We start from the raw sequence: 26,075 nt of genomic DNA on the forward strand, positions 1-26,075 counted from the left end.
TGTTTTAATAGGGCTCAAAGTCCCTGCTATTAGATGAGAGATGGGTCCTTTTGAAACATCTGCTGTTCTGGTCTGCATGACATCCCTGTTGACACCCTCAGAGAGGGCTCACTTTCAGTGATGGGATGATTGCAGGAAAGACCACAGGGTCTGACACTGCAGACAAGGCTCTTCCCACCTAACATCACACCCTTGATAGGTCAATGGCCACCTCCGAGACAGTGTCTGTCAATGGGGAGTCAGTAGTCAATGGGGAGAAGTGTGAACTTCCAGGAAGTATTCAGATAAGCTATTTAGGGTGTTTATTTTGGAGCAAGATGGATTGTTTCCTAGAGAATCCGGTGACAGGATGAAGAACAGTCAGATGAAGAAGTCTGCATAACATTCAGCTAAATCATGCTCAGACTCAATGCTGAGTTAAACACAAGTGCTGAGGTAGCAGTAGATAGTCTGGAAGAGAAAAAAAACCAAAACACTACCACCCCATAATTAGATTTTCATTTCTCAGAACAAAATGTTGATTTAAAGAAAAATAAACCACCACTTTCTGCTTCCAGTCTGGCTTTGGTATTCTTTCCCAGAGTCCTGCATGGGATGTGGGGTAAGAAACCCCACATGCGTCAAGGGGACCGTTTGTGGTGACTAGCACTAGCACACGCACCACATGCTAATGCCACTCAGTGATTCATCTCGCACCTTGCCATTTCTTTCTTTCCTTTGAACAATTCAGTGATCATCCTATCAGCACTGAAATGTTCTGGATTTTGGTGGGTTGACATTAAGCCTGCAGAGCAGCTGCCTCCAGCGGTCCGACCTGCCCCAGCTGAGTGCACAGCCCTCTTGCTCTGAGCTTGCCTCCATGTCTTTCCTCATTTTGGGGAGCTGGAGTCCAAAAGCTGGCAGGTGTCTTTGGGAAAGGAGCGACACAGACTCTCATTAGCTTTTTTTTTTTTTTTTTTTTTTGGGTGTGTGTACGTGTAGGCTGTTTTCTGCATTCTTTTATATTAAAATTCATTACAGGATTTTTGGTATTGTTGTACATTTGAGCACAGATCGTGTTTTTACATATTTTCTGAGTGACTAAGATTTAATGAACAGAATAAGGAGAGAGAATGAAAACAGTAATACAGACCTAATCTGTCAGACTTCATGATATTTTGGGCTAATGGTACTTTTCCTACCTTTGAAACCACATTGGACACGTGCTGGAAAATGCTGCAATAGATGCCATCATGCAGATGGGATTATTTATTTATTTATTTGTTTGTTTAGATGGGCAGCTGCTTGGAACTCCAAGGTAGTAGAAAACATGTTGAGGTAGTAGACAAGCAGAAGTGAAGTGATCACAGTAAAGCCAGAAGAGGCAAAAATCTATGTTTATTTGAGGTGTGTGTTGGAGCAAGAGGGTGCTGACACAGGGAGCTCATCGCAGTAGAAATGATCAGAAGAAATATGTTTGCACTGCCAAAATCTAGCTAGTGTGGCACTAAAAAAGAATACAGAGAACAGGTGTGACTGTGGAAGAAAGTTGTTTTTTTTTCTTTTGGTGAATCATGTATAAGTGCTGATGTAAATGTTTTGTTTTTCATCTGCTCCCTTTCCTCAGTATGGGAGATGAGGGAGGACATCTGCTTAAATCCAGATATTCAAAACAAATTATTCGTGGGCTTCATTAGTGAACATGCAGATCAAGAAATTTATATTCCGAGTGGATTTTGCTTGTTGTCAAGTTTCTAGTCTCCATGGAGTGGAATGCCTCCAACGTCACAGAAATTGATATAAATACCGTTTGGTCGCTAAAAACTTATTCAACAATCATCCTCAGTGCAGTGTTTAAGGAATGATCACTGAAAAGCACTCCCAACATCTGTTTGAAGATGAATTGTGGCCATGGTCATTTCTTCTGGAGGAGCAAACAAAGTCATCCCAGTTGCTGAAGGAGCTACGTGGACCTGAAGATCTGAGCTCTGTGGGAGAAGTCATGCCCAAGGTGAGGTCCTCAGCTCTGAACCAGTAGGATGTTAAGGGGCATCACGGAGCTGCAATAAGCACCTTTCTGTTTGTCTTATGAATTTGAACGTAGTGAGATAGGTGAAAGAAAGGACCAGAAGTTTAAGATATCTGATTTATATCAAACAGACTGGGCATAGCATAAGGAAACTAACACAGGAAGAGGACTGCTTTGAAGTTTAGATGATATAAAACAGGGAGACACACGGACATCCCATCTTTCTGTAGGTGCCACTGTAATAGCAGGTGATGACCCCAGTGCTTTCAGTGCAGACTGTATTATTTCCTCTCCCTTCCCTGCTCAGCTCCTCATGTGCTTGCTCTTTTGGCCTTGGCTGTACGTCCAAGTTAAGTTGCCAGCCTACACTGTGCAACCACGCACTTCCTTTCCTATGGAGTTGTGAAGACCATGTATAATGAAAACTGTGTGTTCACGTCAGACTTAGAAGAAAAATGCCCATGCTTTTGCTCCCCTTTGTTTTGCAAAAGGAAATGAAAATCAATAGGGAAGGTATTTCTGAAAGTTGAATTATTTCATGTTGTTTTATTTAAAAACAAACAAAAATTGTTTTTTCCTCCCCCTTTAATTCTTTTTGAAAGGCACCTGATATTCACTAAGGAAAATCAAAATGCATTAAGTATCTCAATTTAAACCAAAACCAAAACAGGTTATTGCTGAATAATGCCTACAGTCTTGAATTTCCACCTGAGTTAAATGTCACCAGGAGTGCACAAATAATGAAGCCATGTTGGAGATGAAATGCTGAACTCAACCCAGGTTGGCATTCTCACTCTTTATCTTGAGAGCTAAGGTTTACCTTTCAAATGGTTTTGAAGAGGTTTGGCTCTCCCAGGGGTGGTTGGAAGCCCAGCATAACACTCCAGTAGGGAAGCACTCTGCCTCCTCTTGTCAGCACATGGGAAGCTGAGGGTCCTGCTGAGCTGAGCTGCCCAAAATCAGAGGACTGAAGCTGCCAGAGGTGCAAGCCTGGTTTCCCCTGCTCCCCTCCTGACCCTGGCATTTTCTGTTGCTTTATCCTTCCCCCACACACTGAATGTTTTACGGAGAATGACACCTGTCAATCACACTGACGTGCATGAGTTCATTCTCCTGGGGCTGACCACCCGCCCAGATCTGCAGGTCCCCCTTTTCCTGGTTTTTCTGTCCACGTACATAGTGACACTCCTGGGGAATTTTGGGCTGATTGCATTAATCAGGACCAATCTTAACCTTCACACCCCCATGTACTATTTCCTCAGCCACTTGGCTTTTGTTGACATCTGCTACTCCTCCATCATCCTCCCAAAAATGCTGGTACAGATCTTGATGGAGGACAAAACCATTGGCTTCTCAGAGTGCGCAGCCCAGCTGTGCTTCTTCGTTGTTTTTGGGATCACCGAGTGCCTCTTGCTGGCTGTGATGGCCTACGACCGGTATGTGGCCATCTGCAAGCCCCTCCGGTACCCCACCATCATGTGCAGAGCGACGTGCCGCTGGCTCGTGGCTGCTTCCTACGCCATCAGCGTTGTGCATGCGGTGACGCATACCACTTTCATCTTTACATCCTCCTTCTGCCGGACCTATGTCATCAATCACTACTTCTGCGACATTGCCCCGCTCCTAGCTCTCTCCTGCTCCGACACCCACACCTATGAGCTGGTTGTCCTCGCTCTTGTCAGCATAAACTGTCTTAGCACTGTGACCATTATCTTTGTTTCTTACATCTATATCCTCCCCGCCATTCTGAGGATCCACTCTCCTCAGAGCCAGAGAAAAGCCTTCTCCACCTGTGCCTCCCACCTGACAGTGGTCACCATGTTTTACGGGGCAATTTTGTTCACGTACCTGCGCCCCAGCTCCACCTATGCATTGGATGAGAACAAAGCGGCCACACTATTTTATACCATCATGACCCCCATGATGAACCCCTTGGTCTACAGCCTGAGGAACAGGGAGGTGAAGGCTGCCCTGAGAAGAGTGGCTGGGAGAAGGCTGTGAGGGAAGCGGGTGACCAGGGCAGCACTTCCTTATCGCTATTATTGAATGGGGCTCAAAACTTCATTGGAATCTGCATTGAAGGTGGACCGGGAGCAATTTCTACATAATTTCTTGCACTCAGCAACAGGGAGAGGTCCAGTAACTGATACGGAACAGACACTAACTGCTGTATAGCCAAAGTTAGGTGAGGTGAAACCCAACTTTACGTACCATCAATGGTCCGTGAGTGGTGAGCCATCCCACCACAGAGCTTGATTCATCCTGCTTATCCCATTTCTCTGTTCAGTGAGTACAGAGAAAGCCTGGTTTACACTGGACATAAGTTTCCAGATGGTTAACACTGAGAGGAGAAGCCACAAGGACAGTCACAAACCCTTCCATGAAGGGTTCTTCTCAACGTATCTGTGAAACTCTGTGCCTACGGGACTGGGTGGGAATGGAAGTGACCTGAAGGACTGAAGGACAGGGAGGGCTCATCATATAATCTTTTAATAACTTGACACTTTTAAATCACTTGACTTTTGCAGTGAGTGTTTGTGCTGATTTTCCTGCAACCCCCTGGGTAATTTCAGCCTTGCCTTGTCTGTTCCTACATCTACTTCTCAGATGGTGTGCAAATGTAAATGACTTAGTCATATATTGGGTTAATAACAACTGGTTCTCCATTTATTGAATCAACAAGGCTGTGTTTTCCAGCGTATTAAAAAGTGGACTTTCAGTACAACAAATCAAGATGTTACAGAATGGGGACTGATATCAGTATGCCGAAGATTTCTCTGTCATATTGTTAAGAAACAAATAACTTTGGATAAAAACAAACAAACAAATAAACAAAAAGTAAAATGACCTTAAATGAAAACAATGTTCTTGCTATAGTAAATTTTCCACTCAGTCAATACCTCCTCGCACCCCTGGTTATTATTTAACTGTCTCAGGTGTAATTTTGGTGCCACTCCAGCTAGATTTCAGCAACACAAAGATATGTTTTCCAACATTTCCACTGCAGTGACTTCCTCTTTTAGCCCTCTTCTGCTCCAACACCTGCCAAACAAATACGTAGCACTGCCTATTCCTCTCTCTTCTAACTCCTTGCAGGAAAAGAAAAAAAAAAAAAAAAGGACCCCCCCCCCCCCACAAAAAAAAAAAAGAGCATTTCAACCTGCTGAAGAAGATGAGTTTTGGCCTCAGCCTTGCACAGACTGTGGTAAATTTTGGCATAACAAGGGAAAGGAATTTTCTTTTTTCTCCTCTTCTCTTCTCTTCTCTTCTCTTCTCTTCTCTTCTCTCTCTTCTCTTCTCTTCTCTTCTCTTCTCTTCTCTTCTCTTCTCTTCTCTTCTCTTCTCTTCTCTTCTCTTCTCTTCTCTTCTCTTCTCTTCTCTTCTCTTCTTCTCTTCTCTTCTCTTCTCTTCTCTTCTCTTCTCTTCTCTTCTCTTCTCTTCTCTTCTCTTCTCTTCTCTTCTCTTCTCTCTCTTCTCTTCTCTCTTTCTCTTCTCTTCTCTTCTCTTCTCTTCTCTTCTCTTCTCTTCTCTTCCTCTCTTCTCTTTTCTCTTATTTCACTGTGTTTTTGCTTTAATAAAAGGAGTACAGTGGGCTTTGCATTGGTTTGGGCTGGCCAGAATTCACTGATCCTTGTTTGTTTGTTCATTTGTTGCATCACTGTAAAGTATGCGTTCTCTTTTTCATTGTTCCCTGGCACATATATATCTATATCTGCATGTGTGTACATAAATAAATATATGAACTCTGCAGGAAATATATATTGAAATGGGAATATAAATACGTATATACGGAAAACAAAGATGTATATGGAAAAAATATGTATGTATATGAAATAAACATTTATGAAAAAAATACATGGTAAACATGGTAGATATGGAAACAGAAGTATAAAAATAATTGCATCACTCCCAAAGGAAGTCTTCAAAACCACTTCTCGACCAAAGCACCTTAGAAGTCCCAGCAGGGTTGGATTCGTGACAGGAGCGTTAAAAAGCAATTAAATCAGGTGGGTTGCTCAGATCAAAGATGTGTCCTTGCCACCTGCTGTGCACCAGTGCTGCCTGCTGCAGAGGTGAGGTCCCCGCTGGTGAGGAGCAGAGGACGCCCACGGTGTGTGCATCCCCTGCAGGAAGAAGGGGAAAGAGAACAACTGCCTTGCTCAGAGTCGGGTCTGTAGAGATGGGTTTGGTTGTTCTCAGCCATATCTTTATTAGAGAAGCTAAACAAGGAGAGGGATTCTCTTGTAAGAGCTATAGTGGCAAAGGGGGAGAACAGGGCACCTGAATTTTTTGAAGGCTGTGATGCCAGCTTCCAGGTGAATTACCAGTTATACCACGTCTTTCTCTGCAATGCTGGGTAATTCCACCCTGAGTAATCTGGGGTTTCTGTAGGATTTCTTGCAGCATTCTGACCCCTGTTCCTGTATCAGGAATTGGGCACATTGTCTGACATGCAGCTAAATCCCATGCACTTCTTGCACCTGGGCACGGAGTTTATTTGATTTTTCCACTACAAGTCCCAGCCAGGCTCACTAATGTCCATTTTACACTGATTTACCTGCATCAATATGGGAAAGCTGTACTCGTTTCACTAACATTAGGTTACAGGGACAGAACCTCTATAAGGAGCATGGTGATTTCCATGATCCTAGACTAGATGAAGCTGACGTGGGCACGCTTACCCCCCAGTTTTCTTTAAAACTGGCTCTTTTCTCATTTTGCTTTAAATATATATTTATGTAATAGTGGCTGCTCCTGGAGTGCTGTTCTGTATTTCCCATTGATTTTTGTGAGAGAGGGTCAGGAAGCATTGGTATATTTAATACATTTAATATAAGAATAAATTTAAACAGATATTTTCTTATATTTAAAACTCCTAAGTATGAATTTTAAAATGAAAAAGCATAGAGAAGGAAGTTATTAATGTGAAGATTTGTTGTGCCACTTTTTTTTAAGAATTTCTTTTCTCTCAAATGATGGCACAGCTCCACTTCCTTATACTCCAGAAAAGCTTAACCCCAAAATCATAAAAAAATGAATTGTTATGGAAGACTGAGTATGATTTTCATCTTTCCTCTGTGCAACAATGCAAGCGAAAGAATCTTTAAGAACGCTCCACCAAGAAGACATTTGGAAAGTAGGAGGCATTAAAAAGAAGGAGTAAATCTGCTGCAGTTACTCTCACGTTACCTGGTGATGTCCAGCCACTGCAGATGCCTGGGCCACCTTTTCAGCTGTGTTTTCCCCCTTTCTGTGCCATGATTCACTGTCAAAAGCAGCCTCACCTAGCACGCAGATCTCCAGGCTGCTGATGTCAGGAAATGCCCCCTCCCTTCCCTTCCCTTCCCTTCCCTTCCCTTCCCTTCCCTTCCCTTCCCTTCCCTTCCCTTCCCTTCCCTTCCCTTCCCTTCCCTTCCCTTCCCTTCCCTTCCCTTCCCTTCCCTTCCCTTCCCTTCCCTTCCCTTCCCTTCCCTTCCCTTCCCTTCCCTTCCCTTCCCTTCCCTTCCCTTCCCTTCCCTTCCCTTCCCTTCCCTTCCCTTCCCTTCCCTTCCCTTCCCTTCCCTTCCCTTCCCTTCCCTTCCCTTCCCTTCCCTTCCCTTCCCTTCCCTTCCCTTCCCTTCCCTTCCCTTCCCTTCCCTTCCCTTCCCTTCCCTTCCCTTCCCTTCCCTTCCCTTCCCTTCCCTTCCCTTCCCTTCCCTTCCCTTCCCTTCCCTTCCCTTCCCTTCCCTTCCCTTCCCTTCCCTTCCCTTCCCTTCCCTTCCCTTCCCTTCCCTTCCCTTCCCTTCCCTTCCCTTCCCTTCCCTTCCCTTCCCTTCCCTTCCCTTCCCTTCCCTTCCCTTCCCTTCCCTTCCCTTCCCTTCCCTTCCCTTCCCTTCCCTTCCCTTCCCTTCCCTTCCCTTCCCTTCCCTTCCCTTCCCTTCCCTTCCCTTCCCTTCCCTTCCCTTCCCCTCCTCTCCCTTGAGGGTTGCACTGAAGTGTGATCCATATTATCATACTGATCATATTAAATATGAGTATACAATAGATAATATATATATATATGCAAGTGAATGAATAAAAAATCGAACACTTGGCAGAGTAACTGATACTGAAATAAATTTCCATTGTCTCGTCAAGTTGTTCTTTCATGTACATTGATTTAAAATTAAACAAATATTTGATAATAGGAGCAATAGCCAGTGTAGGTCTTTTTAGGCACTGAGTCTGCCCATTAATTTATAATTTTCATTGTAGCTCTGTGGACATAACTCACAGTGCTTCTGGAGGAAATGGCCGAGGAAAATCAAACTGGGCAAGTTACAGAGCTGACTCTTGTGGGACTCACGGACAACCCCAGGCTGCAGGCACCTCTCTTCGTGCTGTTCCTCCTCATTTATGCCACCACACTGGCAGGGAACCTGGGGATGGTTGTGCTGATCAGGAGCAGTGGCCAACTTCAGACGCCCATGTACTTTTTCCTCAGCAGTTTGTCTCTCCTGGATGCTTGCTACTCAACAGTGGTGGCACCAAGGACTTTAGTGAACTTTCTGACAGAGAAGAAAACCATCTCCCTGGCTGGCTGCGCTGCCCAGATGTTTTTTTTCATAGGTTTTGGGACCACCGAGTGCTTCCTGCTGGCCGCCATGGCGTACGACCGCTACGTGGCCATCTGCAGCCCTCTGCTTTACACGGCCATCATGTCTCGACGGGTCTGCATCCTGCTGGTGGCTGGCTCGTATGTCCTTGGGCTGCTGCACTCTCTGGTGCACACGGACTTCACCTTCAGCCTGTCTTTCTGCCAGCCAGCTGAGGTCAACCATTTCTACTGTGGTATCATGCCTGTTCTAGCACTGTCCTGCTCTGACACCCACATCAACAGGTGCTTGATATTCGGTCTTGCAGGATTGGTTGAGATGGTGACCATCCTGGCTGTCCTGGTCTCCTATGCCTTCATCCTCTCTGCCATCTCAAAGATCAGCTCCGCTAAGGGCCGGCACAAAGCCTTTTCCACCTGCACCTCTCACCTGGCCGGAGTCACCATCTTCCATGGGTCTATCCTCGCCCTGAACTTCCGACCAAGTTCCAGCGATGTCCTGAACACTGACAAGATCTTTGCTGTGTTTTACTCATTGGTGGTCCCCATGCTGAACCCTCTGATCTACAGCCTAAGGAACAGGGATGTGAGGAATGCCCTGAAGGAGTTTGTCATGTGGAAATAGCTCCAGCACAATATCGATCTGCTGGTTTTGTGATAGAGGACTCCATAACTTCACTTGACGCCAAGAACTTTTGTTTCCCTGCCTTGTACTTGAGAATGCCAGATTTGGCTTTGAATATTTGCAAGGAATCTGTTGTCCCGAGAGGCTGTGCAGTCTCCTCCTTGGAGATCTCCAGAAACCACCAGGACATGATCCTGGGCAACCTGCTCTGGGTGTCGCTGCTTGAGCAGGCGATAGGGCCAGATGACCTCCAGAGGTGTCTTCCTACCTCGGCCAGTCCATAATTCTGTGTAGTCTTGCTCTTCTTCTGCTACTGGCTTGTGCCAGTAGTCAGATATTGTGGACAGTCTGATTTACCTTCCATATTTTATTGCACTTAGCTTTTTCATGGCCTTTTCAGATGTACATTGGACAATAGCCCCATGCTCCTTGGTAGCCCTGTCAAAATCTTCCTCCACATCCAACAGCATTCCCCAGTTTATAGCTTAAATCCCATTTTATGGCCTCTTTTTTTTTTTCTTTGCCACAAATATTGTGTCTACTTAAAACATCCACTATGTTACCTGAATGCCTCACTTCTTATCTGCCTCATTCCCCCTTTAGGGGGTTTACAAAATCATAGAATCATTTAGGTTGGAAAAGACCTCTAGGATCATCTGGTGTAACTTTTAATCTAGCACTGCCAAGAACTCATAGGAAGCTCGTGTCAGTTTTTATGCAACCAAGAAAATGGGAGGGAAGGGACACAATTAGTGTGCCTGCATTTCATGGTTGCTTGTCTTGGAGGACAAAATCCAGCTCAACTGATTCTCAGAAACTGCTGGAACTGCAAAGTCCTGATTCAGAATAAATATTCATTCTGAAAGACACTCCAAATCACACATACATAAATGTACCGATCATAGAATCATTATGGCTGGAAAAGACCTTCAAGATCATCTGGGCCAACCATCACCCTATTACCAATGTTGTCCACTAAACAATGTCCCTAAACACCACATCCAACCTTTCCTTGAACACCCCCAGGGACAGTGTCTCCACCACTTTCCTGGGCAACCCGTTCCAATGCCTGACTGCTCTTTCTGAGAAGAAATGTCTCCTAATTTCCAACCTAAACCTCCCCTGGCGCAACTTGAGGCCGCTCTAGTCCTATTATTAGTTACCTGTGAGAAGAGGCTGACCCCCAGCTCCCCACACCTTCCTTTCAGGTAGTTGTAGGGAGCAATAAGGTCTCCCCTCAGCCTCCTCTTCTCCAGACTAAACAACCCCAGTTCCCTCAGCCGCTCCTCACAGGACTTGTGTTCCAGGCTCTTCACCAGCTTCGGAGCCCTTCTCTGGACACACTCCAGGGCCTCGATGTCCTTCTTGTACTGAGGGGCCCAAAGCTGAATGCAGCACTTGAGGTGTGGCCTCACCAGAGCTCAGTATAGGGGGACTATTACCCCCCTGGTCCTGCTGTCTACACTATTCCTGATACAAGCCAGGATGTCATTGGCCTTTTGGCCACCTGGGCACAATGCTGGCTCATGTTCAGGCGAGTGTCAATCAGCACCCCCAGATCCTTTTCCTCTGCAGAGCTTTCAAGACACTCTGCCCCAGGCCTGTAGTGTTGCATGGGGTTGTTGTGGCAAAAGTGCAGGATCCGGCACTTAGCCATGTTGAACCTCACCCCATTGGCCTCTGCCCGTCTATCCAACCTGTCCAGGTCCCTCTGCAGGGCCTTCCTACCTTCCAGCAAATTGACACTTACCCCCAACTTGGTGTTATCTGCAAACTTACTGAGGGTGCACTCCCCTCATTGAAGACATTAATAAAGATATTAAAGAGGTTGGGCCCCAACACCGATCCCTGGAGAACATCACTAGTGACTGGTCGCCAGCTGGATTTCACTCTGTTCACCACCACTCCCAGGGCCCAGCTGTCCAGCCAGTTTTTAACCCAGCAAAGTGTGTACCTGTCCAAGCCATGGGCTGCCAGCTTCCCCAGGAGAATACTATGGGAGACCGTGTCAAAGGCCTTGCTGAAGTCTCGGTAGACTATGTCTACAGGCTTTCCCTCATACACCAGGTGGGTCAACTGGTTGTAGAAGGAGATGAGGTGTGTCAGGCAGGACTTGCCTTTCATGAACCCATTCTTACTGGGCCTGATCCCCCTGATTGTCCCACTATGCTGCATGATTGCATTCAAGCTGACCTGTTCCATCACCTTTCCTTGCACTGAGGTCAGGCTGACAGGTCTGTAGTTCCCTGGGTCCTCCTTACAACCCTTCTTATGGACGGACGTCACATTAGCAAGTCTCCAGTCATCTAGGACCTCTCTGGATGACCATGACTACTGATAGATAATGGAAAGCGGCCCAGGAATCACATCCACCAATTCCCTCAGCACCCTAGGGTGGATCCCATCTGGCCACATGGACTTGTGACAGTCCAGATGGAGCAGCAGGTCTCTAACTGTTTCCACCTGAACTACGGGGGGTTTCTTCTCCTCCTTGTCCCAGATTTCCAGGTCAGTAGGCTGAGTACCCCGAGGATAAGTGGTCTGGCTAGTAAAGACAGATGTAAAGAAGGCGTTAAGAACCTCAGCCTTTTCTTTATCCTCAGTAGTCATGTTGCCCCCTGCGTTCAGTAAAGAATGGAGATTTTCCTTGGCCCTCCTCTTGCCATTAATATATTTATAAAAACATTTTTTTTTGTTATCCTTAACCATAGTGGCCAGGTTGAGTTGTACTGGGTTTTGGCCTTCCTGATTTTTTCTCTGCATATGCTGGCAAATTCCTTGTACTCTCCCCAAGTTGCCTGCCCCTTTTTCCAAAGGATATAGACTCTCTTTTTCTCCTGGACACTCAGCAAAACTTCCCCGTTCAGCTGTGCCGGTCCTCTTCCCCGCCGGCTCATCTTCCGGCACACAGGGACAGCCTGCTCCTGTGCCTTGAAGACTTCCTTCTGGAGGAGCATCCAGCCTTCCTGGAACCCTCTGCCCTTCAGGACTGACTCCCAAGGGACCCTTCCTACCAGTGTCCTGAACAGTTCAAAGTCAGCCCTCCAGAAGTCCAAGGCAGCAGTTTTACTGACCCCCCTCCTGACTTCACCAAGAATAGAGAACTCTGCCATTTCGTGGTCACTCTGCCCAAGACAATTCCCTACCACCACATCTCCCACCAGTCCTTCTCTGTTCATGAACAGCAGGCTCACTAACCAGCTCAGTCAGGAAGCTGTCTTCCACACACTCCAGGAACCTTCTAGACTGCTTCCTCAGGGCTGTATTGTATTTCCAGCATATGTCCGGGAAGTCTTACATCTATCTGAGGAGACCAGTTGAAGTTATGGATTGCTATCTGCTCAGGGATACCTGAAGTTTTATTGCAGTAAAGCTTTTTAAAAATAATTTTAATCAGTTTTCAATTTGTTTCTGTTAAACCAAAAGGCTATCCAAAATCCTCAAAATGTTTCGGTATAGCTTTGAGATTAATCCTGTTGTTATCAAAGTTGCCTCTGGAAAAAAACCTTGTATTTTTTCTGCTGTCACCTGCAGAATCACTGAAATCTTGCCAAAATTGGCTTTTTAAAGTGCCTGTAGAACTAACAAAAATAGCTGGTGTGCCAAACAAATAGAACTGTTTATTATGTTCAATATAAATATAGCCACTGCATTATCAAATGCATCTCCAAATTCAGAGTTGCATGAGTTCCAGAATTTCCATTCATTTTGAGATGCATTCCTAGGAGGATGTGACTGTGGAGGATTGGGTTGAATGGGTTTCTGTGTTAGCTGAGTCCCCGCAGCTTTCCATGCTCATTAAATTGGATTAATCTGTCTAGAATTAAAGTGTAATATTACAAATTGTAAAGTGTAGTAGGTTTACCCCAAGTTCCATCTTACAGCTACAGAAAGAAAAGAATACAGCACTGTGTATCCTACAGGCTTCTCTCCCTGCATCACTGCATCAGTGAGAGATGGGGAAAGAAAACTTTCGGGAAGGGTGAATCAAATTTAAACTTTATTACAAGATCTTTCTCCATGAGACCAAATAACTATTTGCTCATTACAGTTTCAGACCCTCCCTCCCCATTTCAATGAAGACCAAGATGGAGAAATCTCTTTGCACATCTCATGGAAGCCTCCTTCACCTCCCTGTTCCTCAGGCAATAGATGAGAGGGTTGAGAAGGGGGGTCACCAGAGTGTAAAATATGGAGGCCACCTTGTCCAGGCCCTTGTGACTGGAGCTGGGCAGGAGGTACATGAAGAAGCCCGTCCCATAGAACAAGGAGATAACCATCATGTGGGAGGCACATGTGTTGAAGGCTTTGGACCTACTCTGTGTGGAGCTCATCCTCAGGACAGTGGAGAGGATATATAGGTATGAGACTATGATGATTCCGCTGGTGCTAATCCCATTTATGCTAACAAAAGCAAAGATGACCCTCTCCCTGATGAGTCTGTCAGAGCCCGAGAGCTTTAGCAAGGGGCTGACATCGCAGAAGAAATGATCGATTATGTTGGACTTCCCAAAAGATCCCCCAAACGTGCAGCCAGTGTAAATCGCTGCATAAAGAACACCAAGGGTGTAGGACATTGAGACCAGCTGGATGCAGACCGCCTGCGGCAACATGACCACGTAGCGCAGCGGGTTGCAGACAGCGGTGTAGCGGTCATACGCCATGATGGCCAAAAGGTAGCATTCGGCAATCCCAAAGAACATGAAGCTGTAAAGTTGTGTCACGCAGCCCTCAAAGGAAATGGTGTTGTTCCCCGAGGCCAAGGACACCAGCATGTTGGGCATAATGACCGTGGAGTAACAAGCATCAACAAAAGAAAAATGACCAAGGAAGAAGTACATGGGGGTGTTCAAGCCCCGGTCAGTCCTGACCAGGGCCATCATGCCAAGATTCCCCAAGAGGGTCAGCATGTACATCAGCAGAAACACCCCAAAGAGTGGGAGCTGCATGCCTGGGCTCTCTGCAAGTCCTAGGAGGATGAAGCCATGGACTGTGTGGTTAAATCCCATAAACATTGTCTTCCTTTAATTGTACCTGTGAGAGAAGAGGATAATAAAAATAAAAAGAAAATACAGAGCATCTCCTCCCTACACAATGTACTTATCTAGTTTAAATGATTCCTTTGATAAATATTTACGTACTACAGAGTTTCTATTTGAATTTTTTAAACAAGTAGTTTTGTCTAAAACAACTATTCCTATGGAATATACTAACTGTATTAAATAATATTTCACCAACAGTGCAAACAAACCATACATCATTACAGATATGAATATCTGTTCGCCTGCCTGTATGTCATCCACAGCACAGCTATGGCATTTGTAAGAAAATTCTTTTTTATTCAGAAATGTCTGATTAAAAATTAGACCTGATTACCTTTCCACTAGAAGTACTTAGAAAGATATTACAGAAAACTTAAGTCTGACCAATGTCTGATGATGGTAAATATTCATCCAAATGGTTGCTTTTAAAAATTATATTCCAATTAGCCTCTCCATGGTCTGTTCTGCAAAGACCTGATAACATTAACAAGAATATCTTAATCCAAACTTCCTCTCCTTGAGAATAGCAGAGCATTTACACTCTGTTGCTCACGTTAATGAAATATGTGCATTATAGGAAAAGATGATATTTCTCTCACCTGTGCTAGGCACCACTCTGAGACATCATCCTCTCCGTTATCCAAAGGATAAAGCTAGATATGATATCTAAAGCTAAAAGTGTGAGAAATAATTTTTAGATAGATAAGATTAGGTTATATGAATACAGTTTTAAGAGCTCAGGTAAATATAGGCCATGTTGTGAATGATCTACACAGCATCTGAATTCCTCTTTCCAAAATAACTTTTGGGCTGACCAAATTGTACCTGAAGCACCTGGAGGGTAAAGAGGGATATTTCCAGCTCTTCCCACCAAAAATGTTTCCTGCTTTTTGAGGTGTCAGAACCACTCACAGAGAGGATTTCCAGTCTGTATTTCACGTGGTAAGTTTCTGTCCACAGCCACAATTTCTGGGTTTTGTATACCCCATCTCTGCAAAGTTCAAAGGAAAGTATTGCAGCATCAATCTTAACAAAAAACAGCAACAACAAAACCAACCAATCAAACAAACAAAGAAATCAAAATTTACAATTCTGCATCCACTTCATTTTAGATGGAAGTTCTTCTTGGAAGTTTTCTGAGTTGAATACCACCACATACGAGAATAAAGCCATCCAGACATCTTTTAGGAATGCAGTCTGGTTAAACCTTTAAGCTTTTTAGTTGTCTCTGCCTTGCAAACTGAATTAAAAATAAAGAAAAGAGTAGGGTAATGTAGAGCAGGGTAATTCATCAAGCAGCAGCGAGCTCTATATTTGTATACTGCAAGCAAAAATAGCCAACAAACTAGAAGGAAGAATAATAAGGTTTGGTGAAGTTTTTAAAATAAAGATTCACCCTCTCTGATAACAAGAGTCTCAGTGTTTGCAAACTCTTTGACATTCACCTATATCAACTCAGGCACGTGGTCTTTAGCGTCTCTGTCTCTCGGGGATGGGGCTCTGGTTTCTAACAAGCTCCTTTGGGGGAGGAGGGAAAGGATGGGGTGATGAGTTCTGGCCCTGGTGTCCAAGTGGCATCAGTGGGCAAGGGACAGCCAAGGCCGAGTGCCCAAGAAGGAGGAAGCTGCACTGCTGGACAGACCCATACAGTCTGAGCTGTGCTTGCTCTCTTGTGTGGACAATGATGCAAGGAAGTTGCAGAGTTGCACCCAAATCACAAATGCTTATGTGTGTGCCTTCAAGGAACAGTGAATGTCCTTTGGAATTAATTAGGATGAGCAGAAATTAGGATGCTTTTTCCCCTACAGGTTTGCCAGGTAAAGGGGAAGGATTGCTGGCCCCCATCCCAGTGTTGTGGGCTCTTTCTTTGTGTGTCCCCTTCTTTAATGAAGCTGTAACTTGTAGAATGGCTGTTTTTTTGTTGTTGTTTTTGTTTGTTTGTTTGTTTTCAGAAACAAGCCGCTACCTGCTACACAGGTGATGTGTGCAGCATTGTCTTTCAGCTGTGGAAACCAGTCACATGCTGACTTTTTAAATGAAACATGCCATTTGGTTTTCATGGAACATGTGAGCCTTGAGCTGGCACCTGCACCTGTGACACTGATATGTATCATCAGATGCAGTCACATTTGTCTCACCGCTGAAGTAAATGGCACCTGAAATGAACGTAAAGCACTGCTGATGGTGAATGACAGCTCCCCCTTGGTGCTGTCACTGTGCAGAACTCATCCTTGACACTGGCCACTCCCAGAACAGTTCATTGCCATTTCTAGTCATATTGTCTATACTTTGTCCTTTTAAGTGAAAATGCACGCTGAAGTGTGCCAGCCTGCGGAGGGATTCCCTTCTATATTCCAAGCTTAAGATCCTGACTTCCACTGGATTTCTCACTTGTTAAGTCAGAAACAAATGCACACTTTCATTTTAAACATTTTATCTTGTATTTTCAGAAAGCAAATTCTAAATACACTTATGTTTCCAAACTGCTCACTCTACTCCACCAGCTCAGCTCTAATAAATAACTCACAGGTAACAGTGAGGGATTTTATTGGAGTTTAGGGATTAGATCGATAATTTCATAAGAAAAATATGTATTTATCATTATAAAAAAATATAAATCAAGAAAACTATGGTTCATATTTCCTGTGAGATTCTGAGTGATTTCTTCCTATAGGTTGGTGACTATGAAGTGAAATAAAATTTGAGGCTCCCTCTCCACCTGGTTTCCTTCAAAGGAAGATGCGATTATGGGGTCTATTTCTCAGGGCTAAACCCTGTAATTCACTTTTGTGCAGAAACTATGGAAGAACCTACATAAAGTTTTGAGGTCTAGGGAAAAATACATTTTTCAATGCAACATGGGCTTTCTCACATGAGATAAACTATTCATTTCACAGCTGGTTTACCTTCTTAATGTTACCAGTGGCTTAACACCTTTCTCCTGCTCTTGACAAGAGTGTCCTTCACCTCCTTGTTCCTCAGGCTGTAGATGAGTGGGTTGAGCATGGGGGTAACCAAGGTGTAGAACACAGAGGCCACCTTGTCCAGGCTGCCATGGCTGGATGCGGGTTGGAGGTACATGAAGAAAATTGTCCCATAAAACAGGGAAATGGCCATCAAATGGGAGGCACACGTGTTGAAGGCTCTGGACCTGCTCCCTGATGAGTGCATCCTCAGGACAGTGTGGAGGATACAGATGTAGGAGAGCAAGATGACCATGCCTGTGCCCACCGCGTTTATGGCAACAGTGATGAAGATGACTATCTCACTGCTGTGGGTGTCAGAGCACACAAGCTTTAGCACGGGGCTGGCATCGCAGAAGAAGTGGTCGATCTGGTTGGGTCCGCAGAAGGAGCCCCCAAACGTGCAGACCGTGTACACAATGGCGCTGAGAAAGGCGACAACATAGGAGGCTGCCACCAACTGCTTGCAAATGCGCCTGGAGATGACCACCACGTGGAGCAGTGGGTTGTGGATGGCAACATAGCGGTCGTAGGCCATGACAGCAAGGAGGTGACACTCAGCAGTCGCAAAGAACGCAAAGCCATGGAACTGCATCATGCAGCCGGCAAAAGAAATTGTTTTGTTCTCTGATAACAGATCTGCTAGCATTTTGGGGGAGATGACTGTGGAATAGCAGATGTCAGTAAATGAAAAATGTGTTAGGAAGAAGTACATGGGAGTGTGAAGGCTGGGAACAGCCCAAACTAAGACCATAATCCCAATGTTCCCCACCAAAGTGAAAATGTAAATCAGTAGAAACAACCCAAAGAGAGGCACCTGCGCAAACAGACTGTCTGTAATTCCCAAGAGGACAAATTTAGTCAGCGTGTGATTTCCTACCATGACCAGGTGTTACCTGCTGAGGCAAAAGGAAGAGAAATATCAAAATGATACAAAAAATAAAAGTACAGAGTTTCAGTGTTGGGTCATATTTCCCTGTAATCAGTCATCAGTTTAACTACTACATCTTTGTATATTCTGCTGTATTGTCCAAACCCAGATTGTCTATGTTGGTTTTTTTTTTCCTTTTGAAGTGATTAAAAATTAATATGGAGTGAGTTGGAGTGAGACAAATGATGATTTTTTTTTTTTAACCTATGCCTGGACACTTAAAATTATGTTTTGTTTGTTTGTTTCTAACACTTGTATTTTTGTATTTAAGACAACAATCAGGTATTTATTCAACTTCAGTCTGACAGAAATTTTGAGTTCCCACAGCTTGTATTCATAGATGAGTTGGAAGGGAACTTTCCCATGATGGAAAAAAAGCCTGCAGAAGGTATAGTAGTTTTTACAGGAGATTCTAGGAAATTTATAAGTCAGCAAAACTCAAAATGGAAAATACAGTTCAGCTTTAAAGAGCAAGGCCTATGTCGTCATGCATTTTTAGAGCTTCCAATTGATTCTGTTTTGGTGATAGTGATTACATTTCAGAAGACACCTCAGAGAAGTCTTGTAGACTTGCACATAAACCTAGAGCACGAAAAAGTCACAGTACCAGTGAAATCACAGATTACATAGTGTAATTATGTTCAGACATTTTCCTTTGGCTTTTAATTATTATTGTGGTCTTAAAATCACATTTATCAAATTATTATATTTAATTTACTGTGGATAAAAGTCACATTGGTAAATTCATGATTTATGTCTTTTTGAGGTCCAGCACATCAAAGCAATCTTAAAAAAAAAATAAAAAATAAAAAAGGAGCATTAGGTTAAGATACTTACTTCAAAAACTGAGTAAATTTTAAAACTTACTGATTCCAGAAGCTGGTTTGTAGGTGACTATATTCCTATTCTGCTGACAATTGGAAATGTCACATTTCTTTATAACAAAATAAGACCCCACCTTGTTTAACACCTGCATAAATTGATTCATCTTACTTTAATTGCCTAAGTAAAAGAAAAACAATTTGTATAAACCACTGCTCCCTCTTTTTGTAATGAAAACCTACTTTGGTACAGCTGATTTCTGAAGGAGCCCAAAAAAAGGCGGAAAAGAACATGAGCAAGAAAGCCAAATGCCTAAACACAGGCAGGGCTCTGCTTTGTCACAGTGCTACAGCTCCTCCTGTGCTTTCGCTGCTACCAGGTGGTGGAAGACAAGGATTTATGTCAAATGCAGCAGAGAATATCGTGGGTTGGCAAAACCTCCATTAACCGGCAGAGAAGCTGTGGGGTTGTAACTTGCCTGATGTGAAGCCAGAGGCGCTCCTTTTCGGACTCCAGCAGCTCAGCTCCTGTGTGAGGGAGCATTAAATACAGCCCCTCGTACTACCATGGGAGAAAGCCCCCAGGGCTCCTCACAGCACGATTTACCAGAGCAAAAAAAGAAAGGCTGAAATGCATTTCCAGAAGTCGTTGTGCTGCTGCAGGTGTCTGAAAGACACCACATGGATAAGCCATGGCTGAGCACAGGACACAGCAATGATCATAGACAAGCTCAGCAAGTGCAGCCTAGATGCGTGGTGGGGTGAGGTGGGTTGGCAGTTGTCTGGATGGCAGAGCTCAGAGGGTTGTGCTCGGTGTTGCAGTCTGGTTGGAGGCCTGTAGCTACAGGTGTCCCCCAGGGGTCAGTACTGGGCGCAGTGTTGTTCAACTTACTCATCAAAGACCTGGACGATCGAACGGAGTGCACCCTCAGCAGGCTTGCTGATGGCACAGAGCTGTGAGGAGCGGCTGGTACCCCAGGGGGCTGTGCTGCCATTCAGAGGGACCTGGACAGGCTAGAGAGATGGGCCAAGAGGAACCTCATGAAGTTCAACAAGGGCAAGTGAAGGGTCTTGCACCTAGGGAGGAATAACCCCAAGCACCAGTACAGGCTGGGGCTGACCTGCTGGAGAGCAGCTGTGCAGAGAGGGACCTGGGAGTCCTGGTGGACAGCAGGCTGACTGGAAGGGAGGCATCAATGCGCCCTTGTGACCAAGAAGGCCAATGGTACCCTGGGCTGCATTCAGAAGAGTGTTGCCAGCAGGTCAAGGGAGGTGATCCTCCCCCTCTACTCAGCCCTGGTGAGGCCACACTTGGAGTATTGTGTCCGGTTCTGGGCTCCCCAGTAACAGAGGGACACAGAACTATTGGAGCGAGTTCAGAGGAGGGCTACGAAGATGATCAGAGGACTGGAGCTCCTGTCATACGAGGACAGGCTGAAAGAGCTGGGCCTGCTTAGCTTGGAAAAGAGAAGACTGAGGAGAGACCACATCAATGTATATAAATATCTGAGGGGAGGGTGTTGAGAGGATGGAGCCGGTCTCTTTTCAGTTGTGCCCAGTGACAGAACGAGAGGCAACAGGCACAAACTGAAGTACAGGAGGTTCTGGCTCAGTACGAGGGGGCACTTCTTTACTGGGAGGGTGACAGAGCACTGGGACAGGTTGCCCAGAGACGTTATGGAGTCTCCTTCTCTGGAGATATTCAAAACCTGCCTGGATGCCATCCTGTGCAACGTGCTCTAGGTGATCCTGCTTGGCAGAGAGGGGTGGACTAGATGATCTCCAGAGGTCCCTTCCAACCTCAGCCATTCTGTGATTCTGTGATTCTGTGATTCTGACTCACAGTGGCAGTGATGACCTGTTGACCGTGCTTCTGGGATGCCAGCAGACCATGCAAGGGTTTCAGTCCAACCTTGCCTCTACAAAATGGAAATAGATTAGTTTCAGATTTTCCATAGCCTGCTGCTGTGCCCTCAGGGATGCATAAAGTACAACTGACTCCCTTCTCTGGAGCTGCTGATTTCCCTCCATTGACCCTGGATGGCCCACTGTGCCAGCAAGCATGGGCTTGCTATTGTCTTCAATAAGTTGGCAACATCTTGTCTTAAAATTTGGTTCAGTGATCCCTGTGACTTTCAAGGCTTAATTTTCTTTCTATCACATGCATTTTTCCAAAGCCTCAATATGGCAATCACTTTCCAGTGTAAAACTGCATTGTAAATACTCTAAATATCATGACAGCCAGTCATGCCTAGTTAAGTTCAAAATTATGCAGTGTTAATACATAACCTTAAGTGATAACACAGGCAGAAATGTGTAAAGGGGAAAGTAGAAATCATACTTCACCAAATCAGTGAAGATGTTGATCATCATAGTCTTTGTGTTAGGTTCATTTGCACTGTAGATGTTCAGATTTGGTAGATATCCATAATAATCTATCACATATACTGCACACAAACATGTTTCCAATCAGTGTTGGTTCCCTGTTGCTCCTGGGGCTAGTTTGAGAACTTTGGTCAATCTTTCCTACTTGTGTGTTTCCATAATTACAAGGTGCTAAGATGCTGCTGTTTCTTGATGATATTACAGCAGTTCTTGACCTCGGTGTATCCTTTCTCCCAGAAGACAGCCCATCTTAAAGGTTAAGGAAGTAATAGCTCCACACCTCTGTCTTTCTCAGAATCACCAAGGGAAGCTTGCAATTATATCTGAAGTACAGAAAAAGTAAAAGAGATTGGCCTGGGGCGATGTGCCCAATGAGGCTGTTGGCAGCTTATCCCAGCCATCTAAGCTGGAAAGCAATAAACAGTGAAGACAATAGCCTCTGGGAGGAACATTCATGTGTGGACGTCTAACATCACGTAAAATTAAGAGAGAAAAAGACTAGGAATACATTCATTTCTTTGAATCTGATTTATAAAGCAAGCTAGAAGGTGGAAAAAAATAATATTTTAAAGTCAATGATTGTGTGAAATAGTTGTTCAGACAGGTAAGAAAGATCAGGTTAGAGGCAATGTCAAAGAAGTGTAGCAGTAACTGACAACAGCAAAAAATGCCATTTCTCTTTGAAAGCATCTTTGCCAACTGTTATGAGGTACACTGGGACAAACACACTTGTTCAGAAGAAATCTTTAGTATGTGTTTCTCTCCCCTGAGACAATCCTTTTTCAGAACATTCTTATTATTTCATCCTGTTTGAAATAGGCACACACACACTTTCCGATGAATTTAATAGGATATTGTCTTATTTTCCGTATCGTTGCTGTTCTAATTTTCCTCAGAAGAAAAAGGTGTAGATTCTGGCAATATCTTGTGAAAGATTGCCTCAGAGAAACTAATAACAGAGGTGGGCACAGAAGTAGTTAAGACTGAAGAAGTCTAATTCTTTTATAAGAAAACAGAAGAGGTGGAATCTAAGGTACTGTTTGGGGGGTATAGGTGAAATTAGTAGAGAGCAGGAATACAGGGCAGTAAAAGTCTTCACGGTTAAGTGGAGGACTGGATTAGGAAATAAAGAAATTGGCTATTGAAGTATGCCCTAGCCTGGTATGAGGGCAGACTCTGGTTTTCTCATTGAGAAATAGGAACTATTTTTATATTCCCCTCAAACTTCCACACTTAAGAAATACAAAGATAAGTCACAATTCTTTTCTGAATGAAAGAAACAATGCTTTACTCTCTAACCTTAATTTAGCATGTTAACTAGTTGTTTGAAAGTACTTAAGAAGTTACTGTTTGCTTAAAATGTTAACTTATGATAGAAATAAAGGAAAAAGCAAAATTTTTAGCAAGTCACCAGCTAAGCTGCAAGATACAGTCTTGCAGAAAAGTATTTACCTCCATCTGTTTGTGTAGCTGTTCTCATGGGATGTGAGCAGTCATTGAAATGTAGAATGTAGTTAATTTCCCAAAGTAGTAACTAACTTTGTTAGTAGTCACCTAAAAAAAACAACAAACCAAACTAAACCAAACCAACCAAACAAACAAACAAAAAATTAGTTTTGTTTTTGAGCATTTAGAATAAAATGTCCTGAGCAGCAAATTCCAATTCTGAGCTACCTGGGATAATAAATCTTTGGGACATTGTCAACATGGAAAGCAGAGTGGTTGCTGATACCTCTCCAGCTGGAGTGTTATCAGAGCAAATGTTAATGAATATGGGCTTCTCTTCCCTTAATGTGGTGAAAACTGCAGACAGACAGAAACAATGTGCATGGAGAAGACTAGGGTGATGTCAAAGGAAAAGCTTGTTTTATCACTTTTTTCTTTGGAATCAGTATGTGAAGGCAGAAGTTGTATTTAAAGCATGGTTGAAAGTGCTTGAGTGGCCAGGAGACGTGGGTCCCTGCATCACTGGGTGCTTGTGGACCAACGGAGCAGCCTGCCAGGGTGTCCAGCAGTGTTTTGTTAGAGAGCTTCATTATCTACAGAGCATGGGATTAAAACCACACATAATTAAGCAAGGGATGAAGTCAGTGTGCTTAGGATGACTGATCTCATGGAAGCTGCCATCTTGCATGAGAGCAGTGTGTTCTTGCACACCGATGGCTTTGGGAAACCAGACTAGTCACAGATTTTATGTTCAAGGGTTTCTTGGATTACCCTGGCCTCCAAGCTACCCTATTTGGAGTTTTTCTGCTTATCTGTCACCATGGTGGTGGGTAACCTTGGCATTGTCTGGCTTGATTCCCAACTGCAACCCCCTGTGTATTGGATCTCTGCTTCTCCTCAGCTGTAACACCCAAAATACTGCTGAGTTTCTCAGCGGCTGCCTTGTACAGGTGTATTTTTATGTTGCATTTGTAACTGGAGTGTTACCAAGTGGTCTGGTCTGGGCTTTGGGGTTGTCAGAAGGAAGCTGTGGCAATTTTCTGTATATCATTGGGCATCTTGTATTGTGTCTGGCCCTACCAATGTGGGATTAACTTGTACGTTTGCCTCTAGATAGTTTATTTTGTAACAGCAGAGGTACAATGCATCCTTGAAGAGCTGCCAGAGGCAGATTTGTGAGGAAAATGTGCTAAAATTTCCAGATTGCTACTGAATGTTTGGAGGCTAGCATGTGCTAGGTATCCTCGTGGATCTGCCATTCATTAGGCAACCCCAAGTCACCTATATTTTGAAGGAAATACAGTGACAAGGCTCAACCTTATAAAAATGAAACATTTGTGAGATTTCTGCTAGTAACTCAGACAGTTTTCTTTACTTCTCAGTCATTTTTGACCTGGTAGACTCAGGTCATCATGGTAGACCTGCTCTTTGTGTTTTGGTATTGTTTATTAGCATGGTGGATTAAATCCCTGTCAAGTCCTGTACCTATTCCAGCCATGACATGGAACCTATCAATTTCAGGTAAGCCTCAATGCTGGAACAAACTTTTTCACAGCTGCTGAAATCAGCTGGAGAATTCACGGCAAGTGTTCCCTGACAGACTTGTCATGGGGCTGGTGTGCTGGGAGGATACCCAGGTTATCTCCGCTTCCGCCAAGAAGGGAGTGCTATGGACCCTTTCTTCATGGCCTTTTCCTTGGGACTAAGCCACCAACTTCATTGTAATGGTTTCAGTTTACTACCAGGCAATCCCTGCTCCAGATGGGAGCAGGCAAAGGAACTTTGAATATGGAGTGTTTCCTTAAAGCTGCTGGAAACAGGGAAATTGGAATTTCCCTGGGAATCTTCCATAATGACCCATTCAAGGATGTATAAAGGTATTTTAAAAATTACTCTGCTGCACTTTAATCTTCATAATGCTTTCTATAGCAAGTAAATACCTCAAATGAGTTTAATACAGAACATTAAATATTGGACAGTGACAGTTCCTAAATGTGCTATTTAATGGAATTTTTCAGTATATATATTCACAGTGAGGATATATAGTAAAGCCAGGGGTTTTTTACAGTAAAGCCATTACTAGTTGTAATGAAATTAATAATTTTTTTTTCTTTGTTATTTTTTTTTTCCAAACAGTTATCTGTTACATTCACATGAGATTTAACTGGCCAAATTTGAGTTTAGTAGATAAATATTGCATCTGACCTTAATCTTCCTCCATAGCAGGAATGAAAGAGCAAGATCCTTGTTAAATTAAACAAATTAATCATGCATAAAGGCATAGCTTTCTCCCTACAGAAAATATGGCATGTCTCTGACATTTCTTTTCAAGATGTTTGAATCAGAGTTGCAGTAACCCATCCAGCCCATGGGTCGTACCACTTTGATAAGTCAATATTGCTGCCTTTCACTTTATATGCTATTTTAATGTGTGATTTTTTTAATTGCAATTCCGCCTTTCCATTTCTGCCTCCATTATAAGACGAATGTTAACAGGACAAAAATACTTAGATATAACAATACATGACAACTGCAAAACTAATAGAACAGATATAAATAATTTAGTGATAAAGATTTCAAAAGTTCATACCTGATTACCTGGTAACTGTATGTGTAACTGCTTTCCAAAAAAAAGTGTTTTTCCTTTGTCATTTTGCAAGAAAGAAAACTAGCTTATCTTTTAGAAATGACTCATATGTATGTTTTTCGTTTTTTTTCAAGTAGGGTATGCTTTGAGCTGTACCTGGAGGTGTGGACAATAGTGGGAACAGAATTGCAAAACATCAGTAAAATTAGTAACCCCAGAAATCCCAAAATATAAACTTTCCTGTGACAGTATTGTCATTTGTAGAAATACCTGTTGCTCAATGAACACACTTACCTGGGGTCACCTCTGTTTTGTCAGTATTTGGGTTGCTGCTTCATGTGGCTCTGTGGCTGCTGCCTGTGCTGGCTCTGGTCTCCAGCACCATTTTGTGTACCCAAGGGCGTCTGCTGGGCTTCAGCTGCCCTTCCAGAAGGTTTTGGGTTTCCTGCAAACCCTGCAGGGTTTATGCCAGAGCCGCCCCTCTGGTTGTCCAACCAAATTGCACCTTGGACTTCCAGCTGGAACAGAAGCTGGTACCTACAGCTCATGTGGAGCTCTGTACATCATGCTCATGTGTAGCAGGTGAACCCAAACCTGCCCCAGGTGTCCATCTCAGCAAGTCCTCAAGACTCTCAGTAGTACTGATGGAGAACTTCTCCATCAGTGTGACCATGTGAGTCTCTCCTTTGGATG

General features: G+C 43.9%; 3 protein-coding genes across 3 annotated transcripts; 1 reads left to right on the forward strand and 2 right to left on the reverse strand.

The window, feature by feature from the left end:
• Nucleotides 1-973: 973 nt before the first annotated feature.
• LOC308196577 (olfactory receptor 5T3-like) lies at nucleotides 974-9,820 on the forward strand. Its single transcript, XM_080595714.1, has 3 exons — nucleotides 974-4,005; nucleotides 4,582-4,628; nucleotides 8,264-9,820. The coding sequence occupies exons 1-3, from the start codon at nucleotides 3,080-3,082 to the stop codon at nucleotides 9,205-9,207; spliced, it is 1,917 nt and encodes a 638-aa protein (XP_080451840.1). The 5' UTR covers nucleotides 974-3,079; the 3' UTR covers nucleotides 9,208-9,820.
• Nucleotides 9,821-12,967: 3,147 nt separating this feature from the next.
• Nucleotides 12,968-14,156, reverse strand: LOC308196578 (olfactory receptor 8U3-like; the record flags this gene model as incomplete). The annotated part of the gene is made up of 1 exon (XM_080595715.1): nucleotides 12,968-14,156. One exon carries the CDS (start codon nucleotides 14,154-14,156, stop codon nucleotides 13,281-13,283), a length of 876 nt encoding a protein of 291 aa, XP_080451841.1. The 3' UTR covers nucleotides 12,968-13,280.
• A 2,589-nt stretch (nucleotides 14,157-16,745) lies between these two features.
• LOC308196263 (olfactory receptor 5AP2-like) lies at nucleotides 16,746-18,277 on the reverse strand. The gene has a single exon (XM_080595049.1). The coding sequence runs from the start codon at nucleotides 18,093-18,095 to the stop codon at nucleotides 17,166-17,168; it is 930 nt and encodes a 309-aa protein (XP_080451175.1). The 5' UTR covers nucleotides 18,096-18,277; the 3' UTR covers nucleotides 16,746-17,165.
• Nucleotides 18,278-26,075: the final 7,798 nt, after the last annotated feature.

This window comes from Anser brachyrhynchus, assembly GCF_964034855.1.
Source record: "Anser brachyrhynchus genome assembly, chromosome: 5".
Classification (NCBI taxonomy): Eukaryota; Metazoa; Chordata; class Aves; order Anseriformes; family Anatidae; genus Anser; species Anser brachyrhynchus.

What these genes read in the sequence shown, in the direction of transcription:
- LOC308196577 (XM_080595714.1), top strand. Translation starts at nt 3,080, where the DNA reads ATGACACCTGTCAATCACACTGACGTGCATGAGTTCATTCTCCTGGGG. An exon ending in AGAGTGGCTGGGAGAAGGCT is followed by an intron (nt 4,006 to 4,581) that starts GTGAGGGAAGCG and finishes GGGTAATTTCAG; the next exon opens with CCTTGCCTTGTCTGTTCCTA. An exon ending in TTCTCAGATGGTGTGCAAAT is followed by an intron (nt 4,629 to 8,263) that starts GTAAATGACTTA and finishes CATAACTCACAG; the next exon opens with TGCTTCTGGAGGAAATGGCC.
- LOC308196263 (XM_080595049.1), bottom strand. Translation starts at nt 18,095, where the DNA reads ATGGTAGGAAATCACACGCTGACTAAATTTGTCCTCTTGGGAATTACA.